This window comes from Prionailurus viverrinus, chromosome C1 (assembly GCF_022837055.1).
Source record: "Prionailurus viverrinus isolate Anna chromosome C1, UM_Priviv_1.0, whole genome shotgun sequence".
Lineage (NCBI taxonomy): Eukaryota > Metazoa > Chordata > Mammalia > Carnivora > Felidae > Prionailurus > Prionailurus viverrinus.
The window spans coordinates 58617054-58643740 of NC_062568.1; the positions used below are offsets into that span (position 1 = coordinate 58617054).

General features: G+C 37.5%; 1 protein-coding gene and 1 non-coding gene across 4 annotated transcripts; one reads left to right on the forward strand and one right to left on the reverse strand.

Moving 5' to 3' along the window:
• On the reverse strand, positions 1-22981 carry BBS5 (Bardet-Biedl syndrome 5). Of its 3 annotated transcripts, none has more exons than XM_047872130.1 (12): positions 22853-22981; positions 20716-20798; positions 17448-17513; positions 16765-16814; positions 16506-16633; positions 12520-12655; positions 9724-9819; positions 7447-7509; positions 5556-5690; positions 1539-1622; positions 572-595; positions 1-417 (listed from the first exon to the last, which is right to left on the reverse strand). In XM_047872130.1, exons 1-12 carry the CDS (start codon positions 22909-22911, stop codon positions 316-318), a joined length of 1026 nt encoding a protein of 341 aa, XP_047728086.1. In that variant the 5' UTR covers positions 22912-22981; the 3' UTR covers positions 1-315. The 3 variants fall into 3 exon arrangements, with proteins under 3 accessions (XP_047728086.1, XP_047728087.1, XP_047728088.1); XM_047872131.1 differs by lacking the exon at positions 22853-22981 and adding an exon at positions 22415-22822; XM_047872132.1 differs by lacking the exon at positions 17448-17513.
• LOC125174152 (U6 spliceosomal RNA) lies at positions 15224-15330 on the forward strand. Its single transcript, XR_007155283.1, has one exon. It is a non-coding gene; the product is annotated as a U6 spliceosomal RNA (small nuclear RNA).
• Positions 22982-26687: the final 3706 nt, after the last annotated feature.

Genomic DNA, 26687 nt, shown 5'->3' on the forward strand with positions numbered 1-26687 from the left:
TGGTGCTGCATAAGTTCTTTATTAACCCAACAAGATACAGTCTTTTAATATCTGCAGACTAATAATTTACAAGCATTAGATAAAAAATAAACATATTTACAAACCAGATATGTGATGATTACAATTTTAAATATAATTTTTAGAAGAGAGGCAATAAAATCTTAGATAAATGAGTTTTTCCTTAATCATTAAAAAAAACCCCTCTTTCTTAAAAGCTTTTTCTGTAAATGTAAAAACTATTCCATGCCTTATAGCAGGCGACTAGTATCTTTAATCTTGAGATATCTTTAAATAGAAATCCAGCTCAACTCAAGATCAACTCATCACTTCCCAAAGTCCCTGTAGGGTGAATCCATCCTTCAATTTCTCTATTGCAAGCCCCAGTTCTTCTGAAAATACAGGTTCACGATCTTGTTGCTTTTTGTGAGATAAGAGGATGAGATGGGAATGAAGAAGGTGGGCAAGGAAGAGGAAAAAAAAACAAAAAATAGGATTCACATAAGTTTTGTGAATACTAAATGTCAGAATATAGAAAGTTTTTTTTCATATACTATAGGTAAAATGTCCTTACCTTATTGCCATCAGCAAAATAAGCCTATAAGACAAAGAAAATAATATTTCACATACTCAACATGTAATAGGTGAGTGGACTAAGAAATAGGTAATTCATTTATAAAACAACTGTGTAACTACATATATTTCACATTCTGTTTCATTCTGTCTAATGCTCTTGTCATCTATCTTTACTATGCTAGCAGCAGATTTAACTTGCCAATCATTAGTAGTGACTACAAGCTTTAAGCTCCAAAAAATGTGCTTTGTAATTAGTACATAATTAGCATTGCTAACCTGAAAGGAGATAAAAAGAATGACTTAAAAGCTATAAAATTTTATCCCTACTTTTGGTTTAGAAGAAGATGCTGGCAAAACAAAACAAAGCAATCAGTGCTTCAATGTATCAGCAAATGCATACATTTGAGGTAGTAGTAGTTTATAATTAAATATTTTACACGAATTTCACACTTGTTTAAAAATACTTGTTCCCAGAGAGGTATGCTAGTCAGGTTTATACACCACCATATATAGAAAGCATTATTATTATTCTGGCTATGAAAGCTAAATAATACAAATTTGCAACAGAAAAGTTCATTGTTCAAATATCCTTTTTAAGGTAATATGCCAATAAATCAAAGGGAAGTCCATCTCATAAAGACTAATTATGAAAAGTATAGATTTTTAAATTAATTTAATTAACTAGCATGTTCTATTATTCTTAGGTATGAAAAATCTTTTGCAGATCTGAAATCCTCCGAATAATTGTGTTCTCAAACTATTTCCCAGTTTGGTAACTTAAAGGTAATTTCAAAGAACAAGTTCCTAACTTAAAGAAAAAATTGCTTTCCAATTCATATGTAAGATAACTCTCAAAAAGTCTCACGTTCTATGGTGTTTTACATACTTAAGCCATTACTTAATTAAACATGACTCAGATTTTAAAAATCATAAGATTTTCAGCAGCTCGTCTTCATCATGCTCACCACAAAAGCGTCCGTGTGATCATCAGAGTCTATTTCTACATCATCTTGAATCTGTTCAACTGTCAGAGCTTCAAGGGGCTGTGGCTAAAAATCAGCAGATGTTAAAATGCATCAAAGAGGTAATAGTAATTCAACAAATAATTTTAGTAAAATGTGCTGTGAGAATTGTAAATACTTGTAAAAGGATAAAACAGTTGCAAACTACTCAAATCTTAGAAAAATCACTGCATAGTTTATATTCTGTTTATTTACTTGTGTGTGTGTGTGTGTGTGTGTGTGTGTGTGTGAGAGAGAGAGAGAGAGAGAGAGAGAGAGAGAGAGAGAGAGAGAGGAGAGAGCAGGGGAGGGGCAAAGAAAGAGGAAGACAGAAAATCCCAAGCAGCTCTGCACTGCCAGCAGCCTGAAGCATGGCTCAAACTCATGTGCTGTGAGATCATGACCTTAACCGAAATCAAGAGTCAGAGGCTTAACCAACTGAGCCACCCAGGTACATGATAATTTATATTCTATTAAAATTACCTTGAGTAATCAGTTAAACATCAAGGTTTTAAATATGAAGTCAATATCATCAAAAATATTAAAATGGAAAATTTACACATACTTAATATGATACTTAGAGATATCCTTAAAGAAAAAACCTCTCATTGGACTTTATCTGATTTTCTTTCACATGGTTTAAAAAAAACTAAGTTCGGATAACAGCAAATTTCCAATTTTCCTTAAAACTGAAATGGTCATTAAACAGAATTTGTGAAAAGTAAAAGAACTATGATTTGCACGGACTATTCTAATGGTAAAGCGAAATAAAATATGGTACTGATATTCATTTTTCAAATGTTTTAGTATCTTTGGTGTGTTAGGCACTATGCTAGTACTACCAAGGGTAAAAAGTTCCTGTCCTTACAAAAGGTCTGTAATCTCGTGGGAAGGGAGCAACAGATAAAACACAATTACAAATAATTAGATACTAGGTTGAAACATATGAAATTGCCATTTTTACTAGTCAAAAATGGTCAAAGATTAATATCATATGGTTTAACCAATGAAAAGTAGCTGTAACAAATGCAATTTATCTATTATAATAAAAATGTATATAGACAGCACGACTTCTGGCTTGTGAATCCCAGAAATTTTCATGAAGAAAAAAGTGGCATATAAGGTAGGCCTTTTGGGATGAAGACGGCTTCCATATAGGTAGGGTTAGGGGAAAGGGTATTCCTGGCAGAGGGGACCAGCATCAGCAAAGGTGAGAAACCACAGGATGTGGCTGAAGAATGATGAATAATCCAGTATGGTCAGAATATAAGAGTCCCATGAGACAGAAGAAGCTAGCAGGGCTACTGTATTGAGCAACCTCAAAGGAGCATCATTCACACTACATTTACCAGGTTCTTATAGTTGGGCAGTGCACAGGCTGTACAACCAGATACTGTGGCTGTGCAGATAAGGTAGGAAATGTAGACTGGTGTCTACTGAAATTCTTTAATACCAGCCCAAAGAATTTAGACTTTATCTATACTATAGGTAATTGGTGGGAGGGGTGTGTAGGGTAGAAGTGTATTACTTGACAAGAGCGACCTGATTCTTTGAGGACAGCCTGAATGTTTCAACCACATTCACAGTTGTGTAACTGTGTATAAGTAACTTAACCTAGCTAAGCCTCAAACTCCTTAACTGTGAGATAAGGATAATAATACTATACTTCAGAGTACTGTTGGGAGGATTAAATGAAATGATGCATATAAAGTTCTTAGAGCAGTGAATTGGAACAGTAGGTGTTCAATGCAGCCATTCAGCATCTATGAATATTCACTAAGAGCCTATTATGTGTTAGTTCTGATTGCTGGAGATACAGTGGTTAAAGAAAATAGATGAAAATCCCTGACTGCATGGAGATTATTTACAATGAAGACTGATGAGTGGTACCAAAAATAAAAGAAGCAAGCAAGCCAGCAAGCAAGGATAAATGACAAAAAAGTGACGGAGGCTGCTGTTTTAGATGGTAGTCAGGGAAGACCTCCCTGAAGAGGTGGCTTTTGAGTAGGGGCTTAACACAAGATGATAAGAGTGAGTCATTATGGCTGGCTATTATTATGCACTGCGGATCAAAAAAGAAGAAAAGAGAAGAAATGAAAAGCAGAGAATTTGTAGGAGAATTAACATACTGAGTGCCTCTCATATGCCAGGCATTTCATGGACATGATCAATAACTTTGTGAGAGAGATTATCTTCATTTTATAATGAGAAAATTGTACTTCAAATTTGCCTAGAATCACAAATAAATGGTGAGATGGGGATTAAAGTCAGGTTTGCCAGGTTCCAAGGAACATGCTTGTTCCACAACATTATTCTGGAAGGAAAAGTTGTAACAGTAATTGTGGTGTGAGTGTAAAGAAAGGGATAGGAAAAGGGAGGAGGCTGTATGATTGACTGAATGCATGAAATAAGACAATCAGAGAAACAAAAAAGGAAATCTCAGCTTTTGAGCACGGCTGACTTTGACTAATGCTAAAAATAAAGAAATAGGTCCATCAGTAGGGTGGTGCTTTTGAGAAAAATGATAGCATTTTAGGTATGCCAAGTTTGAGGTATTCAATCAAGTCCCAGGGTAGCTTAGAGACTTGGAAAATTATTTATTTACTTAAATTACTCAGATAAACTTTTAAATGAGAAATTCAATTTATGTTATTTGGAACACTCATTTATGTGAATATCTTCATAAATATTTGGAGGCTTGGCAAGATGAGAGAACGTGTCGAGGTCGGAACAAAAGATGTGGGAGTCGTGCACAGCAGTGTACGTGGACGGAACTGGAGGACGGCTGACATTGCTGAGCAATGTACGGAGAAGGCCGAGTGAAAGGGAGAATGCCGAAGGAAGGGCAGAGTGGGAGGAAAACAGAAAATGATGGTTAAGGAGATGAAATACATGAACGTATGTATAATGCAGTCAGCAACCCACAGAGAAGTTTCAGCTGGAAGGGAGGGGGCTACATACAGAGTACTATAGGGAGAGAAAAAACTGCGTGCAAGGAGTGCTACCAGGCAACAAAGGCCTGGCTGAAGTCGGAGGGTGTGGATTTGAACTTAGCTGTCTGGCCCTACTTGATCTTCTCTGCTCACGCACTGTAGTCCAAGAGCAGAAGAGACAGGTAATGTATATGCTTTGTGATATGGCTCAACATGCTGAGTGCCAGCAGCGACACTACTGACAGTGGGTGGCAAGGGCACCAGTAACAGTGTACGGTGAGGGCTGGAGCAAAATAACAGATAGCAAGGGCACCTGTGAGAAGAGTAGTCAGTGAGGGCACCAGAGACAGAACCTCTGGCAAGGGTCCCACTGACAGAGCAGACAGTGAGGACATCTCCGATGTAGTGGCTGGTGAGGACACCAGTGACAGACCAGATGACAAGGGTCCTAGTTGGAGAGGCTGAAGAATAAAGCCAAAGGAGAGTTCATGTACCTGGAGAGCAGGGTGGGTATGGGGGCAAAAGCCAGAAATCATACAGAAAGCAAAGAGCAGACATTTGGACAGGATACTCAAAATACTTCCTAACTGGCATGTCAGAGGCACTGATGAATAGGGAATGGACCTGGCCCTATTGATGGAGTAGACTCCTGGAGTTGCTATATGGTGGGGCTCTGTGAGAAAAGCATTGTATCTGTAAGGCCTGTAAGGTTTGCCCAAATGCTAAGGGGAGGTAGAAGTGGAATAAAAACCAAACAGCGTGAGAGACTGAAGTCTTTCCACATCATAGAAGCCTTGCACATGGACGCTTCTCTGAATAAACCTCTCACCTAGAAGGGCAGGAATGACGATGGAGCAGCCAGTGAACAGACAGGTGGATAGCTGCAAATTTGTGATGGCTGAGGGGGTCATGCTCACTGAGCAGTCTGTACATTCATCGTTTTAAACAAAGTTCAAAATTAAATTGTACACATGTATTTATGTCTGAATTTTATAGATGTGTAAAAGCAATTCAGCATACTCTGTATTTTACATACTGAACTAATTACCTTTTCTTCCATCTCATAATCCACTCCAAATATAGGACTGGCAGAATAGACTTTGTGAAGTGAATTGATTTCCTTAACTGATTCTTGTAGTTTTTCCACAGGATCTATTTTAAAGCCAAGAACATATCCTCCACTCTGTACAAAAAAAAAAAGAAAAGAAAAGAAAAAAGAAAAACGAAAAAACAAGCCTGGGAATGGTAATCACAGTATATGATAAACTATAACTGTAGTCTTTATTTCAGAGCACCATAGGTAAGCTGATTTTTTCATTTAAAATTTTTGTAATGAAAAATTGAAAGCACATACAAAAATAGAAGAAAGAGTACAATAAGCACGTATGTAGCCGTCTCTAGTTTTGACAAGTAGCAATGTGTGGCCAACTCTGTTCCATATTTAACCTCCCTCTCCCCCAAATCTCCTCCTCTCACCCCTCAGGATTATTCTGAAGCATAGCCAGATATCACATCATTTCATCTATAAATATCAAAGATGATAGTTTAAGATTAAAAAAAAATACGCTGTATATTATGATGGCCAAGGGAACTAAGCTTTTCTTGAGCTAGACCTTGAAAAACAATAAACCGTATTAAAAGAAGAAAGGGAATGGCCTAGCTGAGGCTCTCTCCTTGAAGAATTAGGAAAGGAACCTGATCACGACAGATTGTTGTTGAAGAGTGTTAAAAAATTAAGTAGTGGTGGGGGGCGGGGGGTGGTGACTGGCTGGCTCAGTCAGAGGAGCATGTGACTCTTGATCTTGGGGTTGGTTCAAGCCCCAAATGGGGTGTAGGGATTACTTAAAAAAAAATCTTAAAAAACAAGTAAGTAGCATTCTGTGAAAGGTGAGAGCATATACTTTTGGGTTCAAATTCTGTGTTTTACAACAAATTTACTATCTGATGCTGGGAAACATTTTCCTTAATCTTTTAAGCCTCAGCTTTCTAACCATAAAACAGTTATCTAATTGTATTAAATAAAATAATGTACACATGACATTTGATACAGTTCCTGGAACATAGCAAGCACTCAGTAAATGGAAGCTACTAATCTGCAGGCCAAGGGGAAGGAGTGAGTAGACATTCATATTCAAACTTCGAATTTAGAAGAGCAGTGATTTTACCAGTAAATGTTTTATTTAAATGTATTTCTGCAAAGAACTGGCCTAATGGGACACAGCAATTACAATTAGATACCGTATAATCTCAGGGTGCATGTGTGTGTCTATTTGTATATATCTGTGTTTCCCAAGGACACTCTTGTGAATCAGTCAGACCTGAATCAAAATCTATCCCCACCACTTACTAGTTGTGAGACTATGGGCAAGGTTCCTAACTTCTCTAAGCCTCGGATTCCTTGAGTGTAAAATGGGGAAAAAATAGTAACTGTATCATAGGGTAGAGATTGAGGTAATACATGAAAAGTACAGTGACTTAACTCCGTCATTAAGAATGATAATCATGGGGCACCTGGGTGGCTCAGTCAGTTGAGGGTCCAACTCTTGATTTTGGCTCAGGTCATGATCTCACGGTTTGCGAGATGGAGCTCTGTGTTGGGCTCAATGCTGACAGCTCAGAGCCTGCTTGGGGTTCTCTCTCTCCCTCTCTCTCTGCCCCTCCCACACACACTCTCTCTCAAAATAAATAAATAAACATAAAAAAATGATAATCATAATGATGATAATGGTTATGTCTGCCCAACAAAGAAACAAACATAAGCAAGGTTCTTCCTATGTGGACAATTACTGCATGATTTTAAACTTTTCATATAACTTCATGTTATAGCTAATATTCTTCTTGGATGTAAACTGGTTACTATAGAAATAAAACTAAAAATATAGACAGTCATATAGTTTAAAAAATCTATTAAAGATTAATACAAATAGAAAATATCTTACCTGCTGAGAGCTTTCTATGACAAGAGCTAAACCAAATTTTGAATCTCTAATCTTTATTGAACGCTAGATGTAAAATGAAAAAAAAAATGCACGTTTTACTATCTGATAGTAGTGATTCTTTAACACAAGTTTTTCAACTTCTACACAGTAACCACTTTGCATAATCTAAAGAACAGAATTCTCCCTCTTTCCTGCATCACACTCCCACTGAGATCAAGTAAAATGAAACTGTTCATACTAGAAACAGGCAGCAAACTTGTTAGGTAATCAAAGGGGAAATCTCTGAAATGTGCACAAAATTATCTGATTCAAATATCCCCCCCCCCCCCCAATCAGGGAGTCCACAACTTTTCTGAGTATTTGAAACCAAAGGCCAGCAACCTTTTAGTACTGGAGAGCCAGCATCTTTTGTGGTTTTTAAGGCTGGGTTAGTTTTTAAAAGTCACATGGATATGACTGTCCTAGTGACAGAGTGTGATGATATCAGATTGCAAGTTGTTTGGACCAGGCTGAATTCATTCCAAAGGCCATTTTTGGTAACTGTATTCTTAAATAACAAAAACTATCGTATTTGAAGAACAAAAAGCACAAGGTTGTTTACTACTCAGTAATTTTTTAGTATAATACAGATTAGGCAGGCAAGCTAGAACATATATAAACGCATATAAAACAGCCATCAACAATACAAACACCAGTTTATCAAATACCTATGCAGATTCTGTCATATCTTCCCAGCCATGGTTATTAAATTCTTATACATCTTTAGATGGCCAGAAATCATTTTCTTCCTATCAGTTTTTACGATTTTCTGTTTAATGTGTTGGTTTTCTCCACCAGACTGACAACTCTTTGAAGGCAGGAACTGTGTGCTGCTTCATGGTGTTCACGACTATCTCTCTAGCACCTAGCACAGAGTGGGTGCTAAATATTTGTCACATTAACAATCAGATATTTTAAAGTAACTCAGAAATCAAACGATTTGGCAAAAGATAGGCTTGGGAACAGTTTACAAAGAACCATCCTTGTAAACTCATAAGTCTTAAAAAATGACATTTTCCAGATATCACATACATTGTGTCTATTCAATAAATAGTTGTTAATGAAACTGCCTAGTCTTAAGACTTCTTATATCCCACAATAAGGGTGATTACCATAGACAAATCACACAGGATTTTCATTAACTATTTTTACGTTCCATCTAATTTGCACTAGAGACCTATATGTACTTTCCTTATGTAAATGAAATTCTTCAGTTTATTGGAATTTACTATCTGTTTCACTGAATCACATACTTAGCAGAAGATATAAAAAGAACCGCCTTTACTCTCAAAACGACTGGTCTCAGATGTAGTTAGTTCTTATTCTGGATTTTAACAGCTTTAGTTGAACTTAAGCTAAAATCATTATCACTAAAAACCATCTTGATTCCTTTCACCAAACCTGTAGTATGAATCTAGCTTGTATTAATGCTGTTTCTGTAAACAATGAAAACAGTTCATTCACAGAATTAAAGGCTTCATTCTGCCTTTAAAAGCAGAAAGTGTGAAGAGAGCCCAAACAAAGTGTGTGGAGCAGTATGCTTAAGACTTGCAAAGAACATTGTATGGAAACCGATTTGTCAATAAATTTCCTTAAAAAAAAAAAAAAAAGACTTGCAAAGAACCACTATACATCTACCTCATGAAAAGGTTATGGAGAACTTTAGTAGCTAACACTCTCTGACTGGAACCTAAGAAAGACACATCTTAAAAAAAAAAAAAAAGAAAGAAAGAAAGACACATCTTAATCTGTATGGTAACTACTAAAAATTTGAAAATCCTGCATATTTCTCTCTTAATAGCAAGTTGATAACACTGGGGTTTCCCTTGAATGTAAGTACTGTTGCGTCTTTTCTATGCTGAAATTGTAAATTCTCAACATTTTAAAAGTCTGCTCTTAGCTACACTGTTGCCACTTAAAAAGAGGGAGATAGAGGGGCACCTGGGCGGCTCAGTTGGTTAAAGCCCTTGACTCTTGGTTTTGGCTCAGGTCATGATCTCACGGTTCGAGCCCCACGTCAAGGTCTGCACTGATAGTGTGGAGCCTGCTTCGGATTCTCTCTCTTTCCCTCTCTCTCTCTGCCCCTCCTCTGTGCACTCTCTCTTTCTCTCAAAATAAATAAACTTGGGGGGCGGGGGGAAAGAGGGAGATAGAATTCATCTAATCCTGAAAGTTCCATTAACTACTGAACAGAAATAATCTACATTAAAACAAGGTCACCAAAATGCATGCACTTACAATTTGCAGATATGGTATGCTGACGTTAAAACTGTCATTCATATTTGCATGCCACACAATTCTCACATTGGTAATAAAAAAGGTTCCTAAATTTCCCTGTGAAAGATGAGAGATACATCAATGATCATTTGTTTGAATACTTACTCTTTATTTTCTAAACACCAGAGTAATTCTGATTATCACAGTAGCAGAGAATACCAGAATTGAGTATCATGGAGTATTAATGACTTCATTATTCACTGAATCGAAGTACAACTAGATGACTGAAAGCCTGGATTCTGGAGTTAGACTCTAATCATTATGCCATCAGTTGAGTTAGATTAGAGTTAGACTCTAATCATTATGCCATACCAGTTGCCTGAGCACGGGCAGATTTGTTCTTGGTGCATTGTATCAAATGTAAAATGGAGATTTGATTAAATAACCCCTATAAAGTCCTTATCACAACGTATAGCACATAGTAAGCATTCTACAAGTGTTACATCTTATTAGGACTGTTGTTCAAAACCTGGAGTAAGTTAAGACAAGGGAACTGTGGTAAGAGAGACAAAACACATGTGATAACCCCCATTAGTCCATAAGAGTTATTTTATAGCTCTTCAATGCTAACTATAAATCAAACTGTTTTCCAATTACATGGCCCTTCAACAAAATTACTTCAGGACGATAGCTAAAAAAAATCTTTAATACCTAATAGCATGGCACCAAAATTAGCTGCCTCTACCATTTATCTATATCATTATCCACCTTTACCTTTACCTTCTCTCCACCATATACTACCAGAGGAATTTATTTTATACTTTGAGGTTGGGCATAAAACATTAACTCACAAATCCAAAATCTAAAAAGCCCTCTTCTGGGATAAGCAGGTTTGAAACATCAGAAAAGGACACTTATTGGGACACCTGGGTGGCTCATTCAGTCAAGTGTCTGACTCTTGGTTTCGGCTCAGGTCGTGATCTCACCACTTCATGGGTTCGAGCTCTGCATCAGGATCTGCTCTGGCATCACAGAGCCTGCTTGGGATTCTCTCTATCCCTCTCTCTCTGCCCCTCCTCCCACACACACTGTCTCTGTCTCTCTCAAAATAAATTAATTAATTAAAAAAAAAAGACCACTTATTTCTCAATTATCATTGTTAATAAACATATATATAAGTATATATATTTTCCTCATCCACTCTCATTTTGCAAGAAATTGGTATACAAAAAATTTCAGCCTCCTTATTCCTGGTGCACATCCCATTAAACAATACTAAGTCTGAGTTCAGAAGGAGTAATTATTTATGTCATTCTTTCCTCTCATTTTAGAAGAACAGAACAACTTGCAAAATTCCTAAGGATTTTTTAAAAGAATAGGAGGGCATATTTTATTTTATTTTATTATTTTTCAATAAACATAAGTTAGGTTACAATAACATCCATATTTTCAATAAAATATTTCTGATAATCCTGAACATCTTAATTAATTAATTTAAAATGCCAGGTGTGGTGCTAGATGGTAAGGATCTAACTGAACAGAGTAATTCCACCCCTACTTTATAAAGCCTACAATCTAATGTGAGGGTATAGACAAGCTCTGTATTTCAGAGCAGGAATAATTTGAGGTGGCAATTAAGTACAGACTGCATAGGCAACACAAAAGGAAGGTTTCAGAAAGTGACATCTAAGCTATTACCTAAAGCAGGGGTTTGTAAACTACAGTCTGTGGGACAAATCTGTCTTGCTGCTTCATTTTGTATGGCCTAGAAGCCAAGAATAATTTTTACATTTTTAAATGGCTGGAAAAAAGTCAAAACAATAATTCATGACACATGGATACTGTATGAAATTCAAATTTCAGTGTCCATAATAAAGTTTTATTGAAACACAGCCATGCTCACTTGTTTACAAGTTGCCTATGGCTGGTTTCCTAGTACAATGGCAAGTCTGAGAAGTTATGACAGAAACAGTATGTCCTGCAAAGCCTAAAATATTTACCATCTGGCCCTTCAGAGTAAAAAGTTTGCTGATTCCTGATGAGTAGTTATTCAGATGGAAAGCTGTCTATATACTATAGAACCATTATCAGAGTTTAAAACTAGAAATTAATTGTAATTTAAATTTATGATTCAATGTTTAGCAAAAAGCTTTTCCTTCAAATGCTATAGCTTTAATCCAGTGGTTATCAGTCTAATCTAGGTTATAACACACACAAAGGCTGGAAACTATTCTTAGTAAGACACAAATTTTTCTCTAGAAATTGGTTTGTTACTTATTCCAACTATTTGTTGCTTGTATGTTTCAACTGGTCTTAACTTCAGGAGCAAATGAGAAGTTACAATAATAGATGTAGGAATCACCAAATGAGTTATATGTTTAATTCCATAAAGACCAAATTAAAAGGCTTCCATGACTTTCCACCCATGGCTCTCCTCCATCAGCATAAGTTATCAAGAATTGGAGGGTAGTACAGCATAGGGGGAAGAAGATAGCTCTCAGACGAACTAGATGTGTGAGGTCATTTAATTTTGGGGGCCTGAGTTTTTAATTTATAAGTGAATGGAGACTGAACTAGATAATCTCCAAGGTCTACTCCAACTGTAAATTCTACATAGAACAAATGCTGCTAAACTAAAAAGAGCACAAAACCATGAAAATATGAAAATCAGAATATTATTTTATATTGAGAGCTAATGCTAACTTATCAGATGTAATGCTCATTTTAAGAGTTAAATGAACATACAAACTCAATGATAAATGGAAAAGTAATTACAAAGCACTGACCCAAAAGGTTCATTAGCTTTTTGCACAATACCTGATCACTGGATAAATTCCATACTCCATTGATTTTATCATATACATGTTCTTGTGGTAATAATCTTAGTTGCTTGTTTTGAATTAGTGCACTTCTCAGTTTAAAATCACGATACATTTTAGAAGTTTCATATGCTCTATAAAAAAGAACAAACAAAGACTAACCCACCCTGAAAATGTGGTTTTCCTAAGTTATGTTTACCTACCTACCAAAATATATAGTTGTTAATACTTTATGTACATCACTCAAGTAATTATTATAATAAATTTAAAAATTTGCTTTTCAGTAAGTTTTGGGGATCAGTCTTTTAGTCTTTATCATTTTGGTATAGCATTTATAAATGTTTATTTATTTTAAAAATAAACAGGTTTATTTTTAGATGTCTAATTTTTAAGACAGCACGTATCATACAGCACAAATGAAAGGAAACAGATTTTCCCTCTAAGCTGAAAAACAATGCTTACCTATACTAGACATGGAAATTCTTTTCCCTATCAAACAAAATGCTTCATTCCATTTCTCTGTTTTAGTCAAAGGCACCATTATTTTTTGGACATAAACAGGAGTCCAATTACTTTTCTCATTGCAACCTGAGAACATTATGATCACATCCACCTCCATACAGAAAATTGGAATGAATGTGTACCAACTCCAAAAGGGACCACAGGACAGTGTGTATCTGTGTGCGAGTGTGTGTGTTTTATATATATATAAAATCCCTTTGTTTTTTTCTCCATGCTTTCCTACTGATAAATAATAAATAATTTTCTTCTGTATTTCTGTAATATAATTATTCTGTAAATAATTCTGTATTTATTATTAGTTTTGATTAGTTTCATTATACCTATTTGGATCACATTTGATTGTTACTTCTAATTTTACTCCACAAAATTATAGGCTAATTTACTCATTTAATAAAACTAAAGGGTTTTCTTAGCCTGAGTAACTTTAGAAGTTATTGACATAAATCATAATACTCATTGTCAAACTTATGGTTTTTACTTTAATTAATCTAACATATAAGTCGTGAAAGAGGAGGGGTGCCTGGGTGGCTCAGTTGGATGAGCATCCAACTTTGGCTCAGGTCACAATCTCATGGTTTGTGAGTGAGTGCCCCACAAATATGCTCAAACTCTGCTGTCAGCGCAGAGTCCATTTTGGATCTTCTGCCCCCTCTCTCTCTGCCCCTCCCCTGCTCACCCTTGCTCTCTCAAAAATAAACATTTAAAAAATTGTGAAAGAGGAGGATTTGAGCATTTGCCTATAAATCTTAATTTCCTTTAGTGCTATAATCATCCATGTTTAACCAGTGGAAAAAATGGAAACTATGCTGTGAGTTATTTGTGGGGGAACTCTTATTTTTTAATATTGAAGAAAAGCAGTTTCTATGCTTCCTTCAAACTCCTTTTCGTATTACATCTCTAAGTAAAGTGAAATAAAGAGCTAAGGTTTAGGTATATGTCCAACAGAACTGGGAATTGGGCATATATGTCCAACAGAATTTGAAAAATATTTAAAATAGCTAAAAAGTAGAAAAGACCCAAATGTCTATGATTTGTGAGTAAACAAAATATATCCGTACAATGTAATACTATTTAGTTATAAGGAGTGAAGTCCTGATACATGCTACAACATGGATCAATGCTGAAAACATTATATAAGTTAAATATGTCAGATATAAAAGGGCACTATATTGTATGAGTCCATTTATATTAAATGTCTCAAATAGGCAAATCCATAGAGACAGAAGTAAAACAGTGGTTTTTACAGTGGTAAAACAGGGGCCATGAGAAGGAAGGAATGGGGAATGACATACGGACTACAGTGCTATAAGGGTTTCTTTCTAGGGTAACAGAAATATTCTGAACTGGGTAATGATGGTGGTTGTACAATCTTGTGAAATACTAAAACTATCAAACTGTAAACTTTAAAATGGTAGATTTTATGCTATATGAATTATATCTCAAAAAATCTAAACCATTATGTAGATTAAAAAATTGAGGAGCCTGGGTGGCTCAGTTGGTTGAATGTCCAACTTCAGCTCAGGTCGTGATCTCATGGTTCATGGGTTCGAGGCCCATATCGGGCTTGCTGCTATCAGAGTGGAGCCTGCTTTGGATTCTCTGTCTCCCTTTTTCTCTGCCCCTCCTCCCCCTTCAAAAATAAATAAACGTTAGGGGCGCCTGGGTGGCTCAGTCGGTTAAGCAGCCGACTTCAGCTCAGGTCATGATCTTGCGGTCCGTGAGTTCGAGCCCCGCGTTGGGCTCTGTGCTGACAGCTCAGAGCTTGGAGCCTGTTTCAGATTCTATGTCTCCCTCTCTCTGACCCTCCCCCGTTCATGCTCTGTCTCTCTCTCTCAAAAATAAATAAACGTTAAAAAAAATTTTTTTTTAAAATAAACGTTAAAAAATATTTAAAAAAAATCATCAACAAAATGCAAAATCAAATAATATACTAGGAAATTAAGAAATAAATTTGCAACATACGTAACAGATGAGAGCATAATTAAGAAATTTATAATAGAAAACTAAATAGCCAAAAAAATTTCAACATCACTAGTAATAAGGAAATGCAAATTAAAACAATACTATATATATTTCTGTGTGTGTGTATAAATATGTGTATATGTATATTTTGCCTGTCATCTTAGCCAAGATTTAAAAAAATCATAGCACTTAGGTCTGGTTAAAAATAAAGAGCTACAGTGCTCACTTTGGCAGCACATACACTAAAATTGGAACGATACAGAGAAGATGAACACGGCCCCTGTGCAAGGATGACATGCAAATTCGTGAAGCGTTCCAGATTTTCTGCAGCTTCTTAGAAAACTGCTACTCTTTGAGGATTAACTTGGAGGAAATGATATGAGTCAAAGCACAACATGTGGCGCTGAATAATGAACTCGTGATAATTTACTAGAAAAATATTCCAGTAAAGCAATCTATGACATGAGAATGAAGTTGAGTGACACCTGAAAATCTATGTGCACATATGTTGTTTCTACATAGCTCGGAAATGAGAAAGTGTAAACTTGCATTTCTTTATAGAATTAAAAAAAAGAAAGAAAAAAAAAAAAGAAGGGTGCCTGGGTGGCTAAGTCAGTTAGGCGTCCAACTTTGGCTCAGGTCATGATCTCACGGTTCGTGGGTACGAGCCTCGCATTGGGCTCTGTGCCGACAGCTCGGAGCCTGGAGCCTGCTTTGGATCCTGTGTCTCCCTCTCTCTCTGCTCCTCCCCTGCTCGTGCTCTGTATCTCTGTCTCTCTCTCTCTCAAAAATAAATAAACATAAAAAAAATATTTTTTTAAAAAGAGCTAACATAGTGAAAAGAATTTAGCAAATAATAAAACCAAAACAACCACACACACACAAGAAAAACAACAATAAAACTCTTTAGGGAAAACACTCAGAATGCCTTCTACTGCTAGAAAAACAATCTTTTTAATTCATTAACTGAATTATCCAACTTGGTTATCTAAATTGAATGAACTCTCTATTTCACTGTCACTTCCTTGGTAGCTAATTTAATAGAATCTTCAGTAGAATTTCTTTTTTTAGTATTTTATTTATTTGTGAGAGAGAGAGAGAGAGAGAGAGAGAGAGAGAGAGAGAGAAAGCAAGCAGGGAAGGGCAGAGACAGAGAGAGACGAGGACTCTAAAGCAGGCTCCAGGCTCTGAGCTGTCAGCACAGAGCCTGATGCAGGGCTTGAACCCATGAGCTGGAAGATCATGACCTGAGCTGAAGTTGAATGCTTAACTGACTGAGCCGCCCCTTCAGTAGAAATTTTTTTTTTGAATTTTCAGTAGTCTTATGTATTTTATAAATACTTAAAAGTGTTTATTAAATTATAATGCAGTATGTTCTTCTATATATCCTCAGGATATTGTAATTTCTTGAGCTTGCAGGAAGATAAACTTTATCCTCTAAACCTCTATATCATAGAATTGCCTTAAAATTATTCAATAATCCATAAAGTATTACCATACCTGTGTACTGCAATCACAGAAGTAAAAAGTCTAGGACTTCCAGGAACCAGATTTGTAAATATAAACTCAAAACGAGTACTGTTACATTTTGTTAGTATATAAAGAGCTTCACTTTGGCCTCGTAATTTCTGTAAGAAGAAATTTATTTAAAAGTTCAGACTTTAGGAGCAACTCTCATTTACAGTGAAAACAAAGTCCAACCTCAAAATAGTTAATGTTTCTTCAGTACATACATTTCAATAAGATTGTTCAGACTTACAGAGTTAGCAGTCCTTGTTGTAATGTTCAATATGCAGTTGTAACCGATAGCTAAAATTCAAGCAAAGAATTTCAAGAACATGATACAATCAACCGAGAGAAAAAAAAATTAAATATATATAAAATACTTTAAAACATTTTTACAAATTTAAGTTAAATAATTAAAAGAACTAGAATATCAATTCTGCCTCTTTGCACAAACAACGTTCACAGCATGGGAGAAAGGAAGTTTGCTTCTCTAAAACCTATATTGTATTATTCACTGAACAGCTTAGTACCACTACCTCAAGAGAAAAAGTCTTGCTGGATAATCTAAAATAGTTTTAAAAAATAAGTAAAATGAAATTTAACACAATGAAAGGTTGCACTTTTACTAGAATTTAGATCCCTCTTTTTTGGGATTAAACAGGTCATAGCAAGTTGTCAAAGGTAAGTAAAGAACAAAAACAAAAGCGAAACCATTCAGTGTAAAAGCACTAACCTCATGTCCAAGAGACAAAATGGACAGACTGAAAAACATTTCTTTTGCATAATGATACAGTCTATACAGGGCTGCTCAAGTTTTTATCAATTTAAGTTTTCCACATATTTCATGGTACAGCTTTTTTGGTATCAAAAGCCACTGTGCAAGTTCACTTGACAAAGTATTTTTATTGTTTAATGTCATCTAACAAAAATACTCACAAAGATTGACTCTGGGTAATGCCAAAGAGTGCCAGATAATTCTTAAATTTGTTACTAAGAGTCTCCCTAAAAGCAAACAAACAAACAAACAAAAATAGGTTACCTTATATAAGGACCCATTTTTGCAGCACAGAAAGAGGTAGACGTAGAACTTCTGGCTCAGTATCAGCAGTAATCCTCACAGATATTTTCATACATTTAGCAACTGAATGTGTTTATTGTTCGTATCTATCCTATATAAAGTATACAGTGCATGATTTGGAATCCCAGAGAAACAAAATCTGATAGTTACAGAGGGGATACAGGTATCCAATGCCAACAGCTTGGTTTAACTCAGATTAAAAGAGAGAATTGGGTCTTGGTGGAAGTTGCTCTGGGAGGTCCCAGCAGGTCAAAAATGTACAAGTGAGAATGAGTATGGGATGGCATAATTACAAACTCATTCAGTGAAATCACCCTTCTCAAAGGACTTTCATATATACACTAATCCCTGCCACAGGAGTACTCTCTTAAACAGTTCTCATTTATATAAGCCACACTTACATACCCATTTTTTTTTTTTTTGCTATAAACAAAATTTTTTTTGCTCATATGAAGTTATGGCCAGGCTAAATTCTACTTAAGGCTTTATGCTTTTCATTCCTAGCTTCAGACTGACATTCTTATACTGAAATATAGAGTTAGATAACTTCCTTTCTCAAAGTGTGTCTTATGAAATAGTCATCTCTATAAATGCTCTGAGGAAAAAAAGTCAAGTAAATCTGAGCATGGTAAACTATGTGTCTTACAGATTTAGAATGCAATTAGCATATTAGGATAGTTTTGAGATATCCTGAATAAAATTCCCTTAACTTTGTTTAACCCCAATATTTCTTCAACAAATTATAACCACAGAATTCTCTTGATGAGTAATCTATAGCCAGGTCATGCTCTTTCCTCTTTGAAAACCCCTTCCCAAACACCAAAATATAACTGTCCCTGTTCTTCCTAATCTCCCAAACATTGAAATATGGCTGTTTCATTCTCATACAGCTTCAGTGTGCAAAGCTAATCTGATAATTTCATGTCAGGCTACTTAGTTGAAATGGATTAAATGTGCTAATCTTTTGGGGTATTTATAGTTTGGTGTGGTTTTTTTTTTTTTTTAACATTTATTTATTTTTGAGAGAGAGACAGAGCACGAGTTGGGGAGGGGCAGAGAGAGTCGGAGACACAGAATCCAAAGCAGGCTCCAGGGCCTGAGCTCTCAGCACAGAGCCCAATGCAGGGCTTGAACTCACAAGCTGTGAGATCATGACCTGAGCTGAAGTCAGACACCTAACCGACTGAGCCACTCAGGCACCCTGGGGTATTTATAGTTTTAACATGAGTCTCCTGAACTTTGTAATGCCTTAATTTGGTCATTTTCAAACTGCTGGGAAGGAATGGATGGAGACGGCTAGAAGACAGGAATCCCCTTCTCTTTTTCTACCTTCTTATTAACCAGCAGCTCTGCACACTCCTGTAAAATGCCATTTTCTGGGGAATTGTTTCTGAGATGTGTACAAATACAGTTATTTTTATTAATAGGAAGATTTCAGGCACTATGATGGAGACTTCTGGCAGAGAGGTGTTTTGCCCTCTCTACTCTGAAGTGCTAGTATATGATTCTATACTTAATGAGCGCTCAGTGAATTAAAAAATGGTCTATTACCCGTAGTCTTTGTTTGGACTGGTGGATGGACTGTCACATAAGAGTTCCTGCCAGTCTGTATGAGAACAACGAAACCTTCTCAGGGCTTCCTTAAGTTAATTCAGGTTTGTCAGGATCTAGCCATCTAGAGATTATTATTCCACTCTCAAAGGCACAAACTAAGACTTCTTATTTGCTGCGAAATCTTCATACCTCACTCTCACTTGGGCCTGGCTGACACTAGGAAGCATTTCATAAATGTGATCTAAGCAGTCTTTCAAGGATGGGCCCTTGCCACTGACAGGATGTGCCTATAGGCTGCTGGTTATGACAGGTTCCCTTCACAGGGAAGAAAGGCCCACAATTAAACTTGCTGTTCACATACCACTCCAGAGCAGACCAGAATAAAGACCCAAAGAGCAAGTGGCCACTTGAAAGGCTGCAGTGTTGGGGAGCCTGGGTGGCTCAGTCGGTTAAGCGTCCGACTTCGACTCAGGTCATGATCTCATGGGTTCGAGCCCTGCGTCGGGCTCTGTACTGACAGCTCAGAGCCTGGAGTCTGCTTCGGATTCTGTGTCTCCCTCTCCCTGCCCCTCCCCTGCTTATACTCTCTCTCTCTCTGTCTCTCAAAAATAAACATTAAAAATTAAAAAAAAAAAAAAAAAAGAAAGGCTGCAGTGAGCATGTTCTGCCAAGAAGGGTTACTGTTCAGTCTCTAGGATTTACTGCTCCTCCTTATCTGTTCTGCTAAGGGTTACTGTTCCTTCTCTAGGATTTACTGATCCTTCTTACCTGAATGAGGTCTGCTCCTTTCCCCCCCCACTTACTCTTCTCTTGAATAAGAGGTTTATGACCCATCTTCTTAAACCTCCTTTCCCCTAAAAAGCCTTTTCAGATGTACTAAGCTGCCTACTCATCCCCTATTTTTTTTCTTAAACAACAGTAGTGACGCTTATAAGACCTGGTCACTGGACTTGGCTCCATTACAGCTATATGAAGCCTGGGACTTTTCAAAGTTCAAGCCTTTGGGATTTGGTTTGGGGTGGGAAGGACTCTAGAGTCCAACTCTGGCTACTCCTCAGACATCTCACATGATTCTTCATTGCTTAACCTACAAATAAACTTCACAATACAGCCCTAAATTTGTACTCCATATGTTCATCTCCAGGTGTCAGTCTTGGGACATTGTGAGTTACTCTTGGAGTTCTTAAAAGGAAGCATGGCTCCAGATAGCAAAGCTATGGCATATTTATTCTTTTTGTGGGGAGGCAGATTCAAAAGTCAGAACTATCCCATGCTCCTTACAGACAGGAATCCTGGAGTTTTAATAGTTATGTTGGAGAAAGCTGATTTCAAAACTGGGATTTATTGAAGGACCAAAGTTCTGAGGAAGAACCTGTATTCCCTGGGCTGCAGGTTTCATACCTATTCTTTCTTCTCTTTAAGTGTGACAAAAGTCTTATGTAGATTTAACTCTTTCACTTTCACAATTATATTTACACATAATGCTGTCTCACATCTTATTCTCCAGGTGATATGACTTATCATTTGTAAATCAAACCAGAAATATAAAAAAAAATTAGGAAATATACTCACCTCTATCCCCATTATTTCCTTTGGTGTCTTCAATTGAATCTAAACAATCAATAAGGGCTTCTCCAGGTCTTGTTTTCATTTGTCTAAGATAAATATCAAGGCTTTAATTTTATAGCTACAACTATACCCACTTACAATCTAGTTAGAGACAGAAGAGACATATGCAGATAAAACAGCCAACAGTATAAATGATACAGTACCAAATACTCGTGCATTTGAAAATAAGGTCTTAAGAACTTCTAGAACCTGGAGACTAGTGGGGCCTGGAGTGACCAGGGACATGCAAAGAAGTCAGAACCAGAATGAGAGGTAGGATTTGGAGAAATAAGAGAGGGAGAGAGTCCATGATTAAAGACCAGAAATAAAAAAATGATGAGGGAATGTGGGAAGATCGATCTGGCTGGAGAAGATCTATGTTAAGAGGTAGTGAAAAATGCATGCCACTACTTTTGAATGCTAGTCGGATAGATATGAGCCTTGTCCTGTGGATGACGGAAAACCTTCAGAGGTTTCTGAGTAGAGGAAAGGAGGTCAGGCAGTTATGGAAGGAACAAGCTAAAGCAAAGCATCGTTAGGACTTGGTAAACAATTAGATACAGGGAATAAAAGGAAATAGAGTGAAGTTTGCTAACTGACAGAATGCATCTAGAGTGTTCAAAAACAAAAACCTAGCAGAGTATGTGGTACAGCCTAACACATTCTCCATAGCGCTGGCTTAATTACCTATTGAAAATGCAAACATGATCATATATCTTCCCTGCTATCTTCCACATCATCCTACTGCCTAGAAAATGAAGTCCCAAATCCTCAGCTAAACATTTTATAGTCTGGCTACTCTACCTTTCTGATTGTTCCTCCGTCCTCTACCTGCCAATTCTGCCTTCTAGCCAATGACGTTTGTACTTCCAAGACTCTGCTCCTAATGTTTTATTCTTTTTTTTTTTTTTCCTGGAATACTCTCTTTCTGTCTACCTGATAAGGTCCTGCCCAACCTTCAGGGCTGAACTCAAATATTATTTCTTCTTTAACGTCTTCCCTAAGCAGAATGAACTATTCTGTATTCAGGATGGCACTTACCACGTTAAAAAAAAAAAAAAAGTTGTCTATGTGTATCTCCTGCACCAAAATGGGGGTGTGGGTATCATTATCCCTAGCTATCAGCACAGTAAGTAGCACATAGTAAGTATTTGATAAATATTTAATAAAGTAGAAATGTTCATGAAATGGACCTTTGTTTGGATTAAGAACCCTCCAAGAATAATAGAAAGTCATAGGATGTGAGCAATATGTAACTGTCGTTTATAATTTTATAAATTCCCTTCCCTCACAAGTTCTTAAAGGATCTAAGACCATGTTAGAATTAGAAGTTAATATTTCATTGGCTATCCAAGGTTTTGTTCATGATAAGGAATCATAAGAAGTGGCTAAGAAGCTTCATTCATATCATTAACCCAAGAACCTTAGCTTTACTGTTTTCCAACAGTTAATATCCCAATGGGCATTTTCCCCGGGGACTTTGGGTAGGCAGATACTATTTTCTCTTAAAGCATGGAATTTAAAAAAACCCAAGGTTTCTGTTGAGAGGTTCCAAAAGGTAGCTCCTTCTTCCTATTGGTGATTTAAATGAACAATAAGATGGAAACTTATCATGGAAATAAAGTTTGCGTGGTTAGGAATTTTGGAAAATGCTTATTCCCACCTCCCTTGTTTTACAGACGAAGAGGCTCAAGCTCAGAACGGTGAAGTCTAAGGGCCCACAATGTGTGTCGATATTCCAGGCTTAGTTTTAGAACCCTGGGCTCCTGAGTCCCTGCCGAACGTTCTTCCACCACACGAAACTGGCACCCCAAGCTCACTTGGGTATACCGGACGCCCAAGCCCTGGATGGTCCTGGACGTATTTGGGCTCAGCTTTCTGATAGGTATCCGGGGTCAGGACGCGGCCACGGATCGCACAGGTCTGAACCACTGTAATTCACATGCATTCCCGCAGTGGCCGAGCCAACCCGGGGTCTCCCGGGGAGCGGACCACAGGCGCAAACCTCCTCCCGCTCTCGCGAGGCCCGTGAGCTGTTGGGGCGCAGGCTCCAACTGAAACCTCGCTGCGGCGCCCTCTACAGGCCCCGGGAGCGACTCACTGCGAGGAGACGTCGAAGCGGACATCCCGGTCCTCCCAAAGCGCGTCCAGCACCGACATGGTGACCGAGGCCCAACGCTGGCACTCTCGGCAGCAGCGGAGGCCGAGTGGCGTCTCACTGGTTCCAAGGCAACGGGTCGCCTGTGTCACGACGTCTACGGCGGGCGCCGAGAGCCAAGCTTCCTGAGGTAGGGTGCGCGCTTTCCCGGGCCTGTCGCGTCACTAAGCGGATTTGTGGCTCCAGGCGAGATGGGGGAGGTTCAAAGAAAGCAAGCTGGCTCCGGCCCAGGAGTGTGTGCTTGACCTCTGACTACTTTCCTAGCCTCCAAACACACATCCTTAAGCCATTCCACCACCTTCCCCCATTTTGCTACAGTCAAGAAATTTAGACTTAAAACTCTTTATTCTTTACCTGGCCCCGCCGGATCAGGTCCCGCCCACCTGTCCTATCTTTTGCTACCCTCTCCTAATGCCGACCTTCCAGGGAGGCAGGGCTCCCTTTCCCTGCCTGGAACTCTCTTTCCCCAGATTTCTGCATGGTCTGCTCCCTTAAGTCACTTAAGTCTCAGCTCAAACGTCAACTGAGGCGGTCCCTGATCTGTCACTGTATCCTGAGCACCCAGAGGACAAGACCTGATCTATCTAGTTCACTTTGAACAGTGCCTGGCACAGAGTAGGCACTCAATAAAAACTTTTTGAATGATTCAAACGCCTTCCTTTCCTCAACTTATGACAATTCTTTAATTCAGTGGTTTTCAAAGCGGGATCTGGAGATCCCCAGAGTTCCTTAAGATCCTTTCAGGGCACCCACAAGGTAAAAGTATATGCAGGATAACAGGAAGACCTTATTTGCCATTGTAACTCTTATTTATTCGTTGAATGTACAGTGGTGTTTTCCAGAGGTATGGGAATCTAGCTGTCTTCTATGAAGCCAAACATTACAAAAAAAATTTGCAAACTTGCAAATTTGCAAAAATGTAAAACAATGCTACTCTTCTCATATTTTGGGATAATATAATTATTCTTTAAAATGTTATGTATGTTGACATACAGTGAGCTTATTACTTTTTAATGGGTCAGGAAATGAATTTTTAAATGTGTCATTAAATATCAATAGATATAACCCATATAAACAAAAGCTCTTTCAGCTGCTCAATAATCATTATTGTTTTTAAGAGTATAAAGGGGTCCTGAAATCAAAGGTTTGATAACTACAGCTTTAAATGATCTAGAGCTCCTCTGTATTAGGCTCTGTGCCAAATACTAGAGACATGGAAGACTATAGGAGTTTTCCTCACGTTGAAGAAAGTAATGGAGACATTGGAACATATGGTGGACATAAACTAAGGTGGCCCCCAGTGAGTCATATTCTTATATAATCCTTTCTCCTTAGAAGTGGGCATAACCTGTGACTTGCTTCTAGCCAACAGAATATGGCAAAGTGATGGGATGTAAAAGTGATGGTATATCATTCCCATGATTATGTGGTTATGTAAGACTTGGTTTTAGTTAATGGGAGCAAGACTCTCTTGCTTGCCTTAAAGAAGCCAGCTGGTATGATATGGCCTTGAGGGACAGCAGCTTCAATCATATAAATGCAAGGAAAGGGAATTTACCAACAACCTAATGAGCTTGGAAGCAGATCTTTCCCTAGTAAAACTTCTGATAAGGCCTTTGCTCCAGAAAGGGTCTGGATTGCAGCCTGGTGTGACTATAAGCAGAAAACCTGGAGAAGCCATGCTTGGAGTTCTGATCTATAGAAACAGATTATAAGTGTCTGTTGTTTTAAGCTGCTGAATTGGTGGTAATTTGTTACGTGGAACAATAGAGAACTAATACAGGTTGTGGAATCAAGGGTGGTGCTACTCTAACAAATAGCAGAGGCTAAGACCAGCAAAATTCTGTTAGGAAGCAGGCTGATTACTCACTTGCAAATATATGCTACCTTTTTCATGAAAAGGCAAGGATAGAAGTTTTGAACTTGAATTATCTCTGTTTTCCTGTGCCTGCCTGGCCCAGCATTTTTGTGATGGGAGTGTTGGGGACAATACCTGGTCTCTTTAGTTTCCCAGGTCTGCCAAGAGGAATTGTGCTTCAATGAACTGTACTTAATGGATTATACACAAGAGCATCATTTGCATCACATATAGATGATTTAGATGATGAGATCATGGGTTTTAAGCTGAGGGTGTAATAGTCTGAGAAGGGAAACTTGGGAGGGAGCACTTTTTTTTTTCCTTTGGGAGGAGCATGAATTGTTGAGTGCCAGAGGGCAGACTGTAAGCAGAATTCTAAATGGCCCCTAAGATACCTGTCCTCCTTCTATGCATACCTTATTGAATCCCCTACCCTTGAGCATGGAAGAATCTATGAATATGACAGGATATCAGCCCTGTGATGAAATTACGTTATATGGCAAAGATGAGATTTTTGCAGATATTTAATGTCCCTTGAATTCATCAAAAATGGAGACTCTCCATGGTGGGCCTGACCTTATCAGATGAGCCCTTAAAGGAGATATTCTTTTCTGCTGGTTTTGATGAAATGGTAGCCAAGTGTGTGAGAAAACCACACAGCTAGGAGCTGAGGGCAGCCTCTAGGAGGTGAGAGCCAGCGAGAAAACAAATTCCAGCCATCGAACCACAAAGAACTGAATTCTGCCAACAGCCTGAATGAGCCTGGAAGAGAACCCCAAGCCTCAGATGGGATCTTAGTGAGATGATTCAGTCATCTCACTGACACCTCGATTTTAGGTGAGACCCTAAGCAATGAAGTCAGCCCAGACTCCTGACTCACGGAAACTGTGAGACAAATAAATTTGTATTGTTTTAAATTTCTAAGATTGTGTAACTTATTGTAAAGCAATATTAAATTAATACACTGACATCACAATAGGACTTTCATAATGAAGACTGAAATGAAGACCTACTTTTCAATGTGCTTATAACTGGAGATTCATATTCTTTGTTTCCCAGACTTTCTTTTCCTCCTGTCTTTGTAAGGAAAGTTTTTTATGTGTATATGTTTTTACTTTTTAAATAAATTGTACCAAAGTATAATTTACATTAAAAATGCATCTATTTTATTTAGGTGTGCTCTTTGATGAATTTTGACAAGTATATGCATCGATATAATCACTCCCATAATGAAGCTATAGAACATTTCTGTCACCCCAAAAAGTTTCCTTGTGCCCTTTTGCAGTCAACTCCAGGTCCTAGGACATCACTTGTTTGCTTTCTTTTACTGTAGATTGTTTTCTTTTTCATTATTTTACTGTGGTAAAGTAATTATAAAATTTGCCATACTGTATACTAATTTTGAATGGTCTAGAATTTTATATAAATGGCATAATAAATTATATGTACTATATAAGAGTACTATATATACTTTTTCTGTATCTGGTTTCATTTATTTGGCATAATGTTTTTTTTTTCAAGTTTTTATTTAAATTCCAGTTTGTTAGCATACAGTGTAATATTAGTTTCAGGTGTAGAGTTTAGTGGTTCATCATATGCAACACCCAGTATTTGGCATAATGTTTTGAAGTTCATCCATATTGTTACATGTATCAATAGTCTGTTCCTTTCTAGTGCTAATATCACATTTTTTATTTATTTAAAATTTTTTAATGTTTTATTTATTTTTAAGACAGAGAGAGACAGAGCATGAGTGGGGATGGGATAGAGAGAGAGGGAGACACAGAATCTGAAGCAGGCTCCAGGCTCTGAGCTGTCAGCACAGAGCCCAATGTGGGGCTCGAACTCATGAACTGTGAGATCATGACCTGAGCTGAAGTAGGACACTTAACCAATTGAGCCACCCAGGTGCCCCTAATA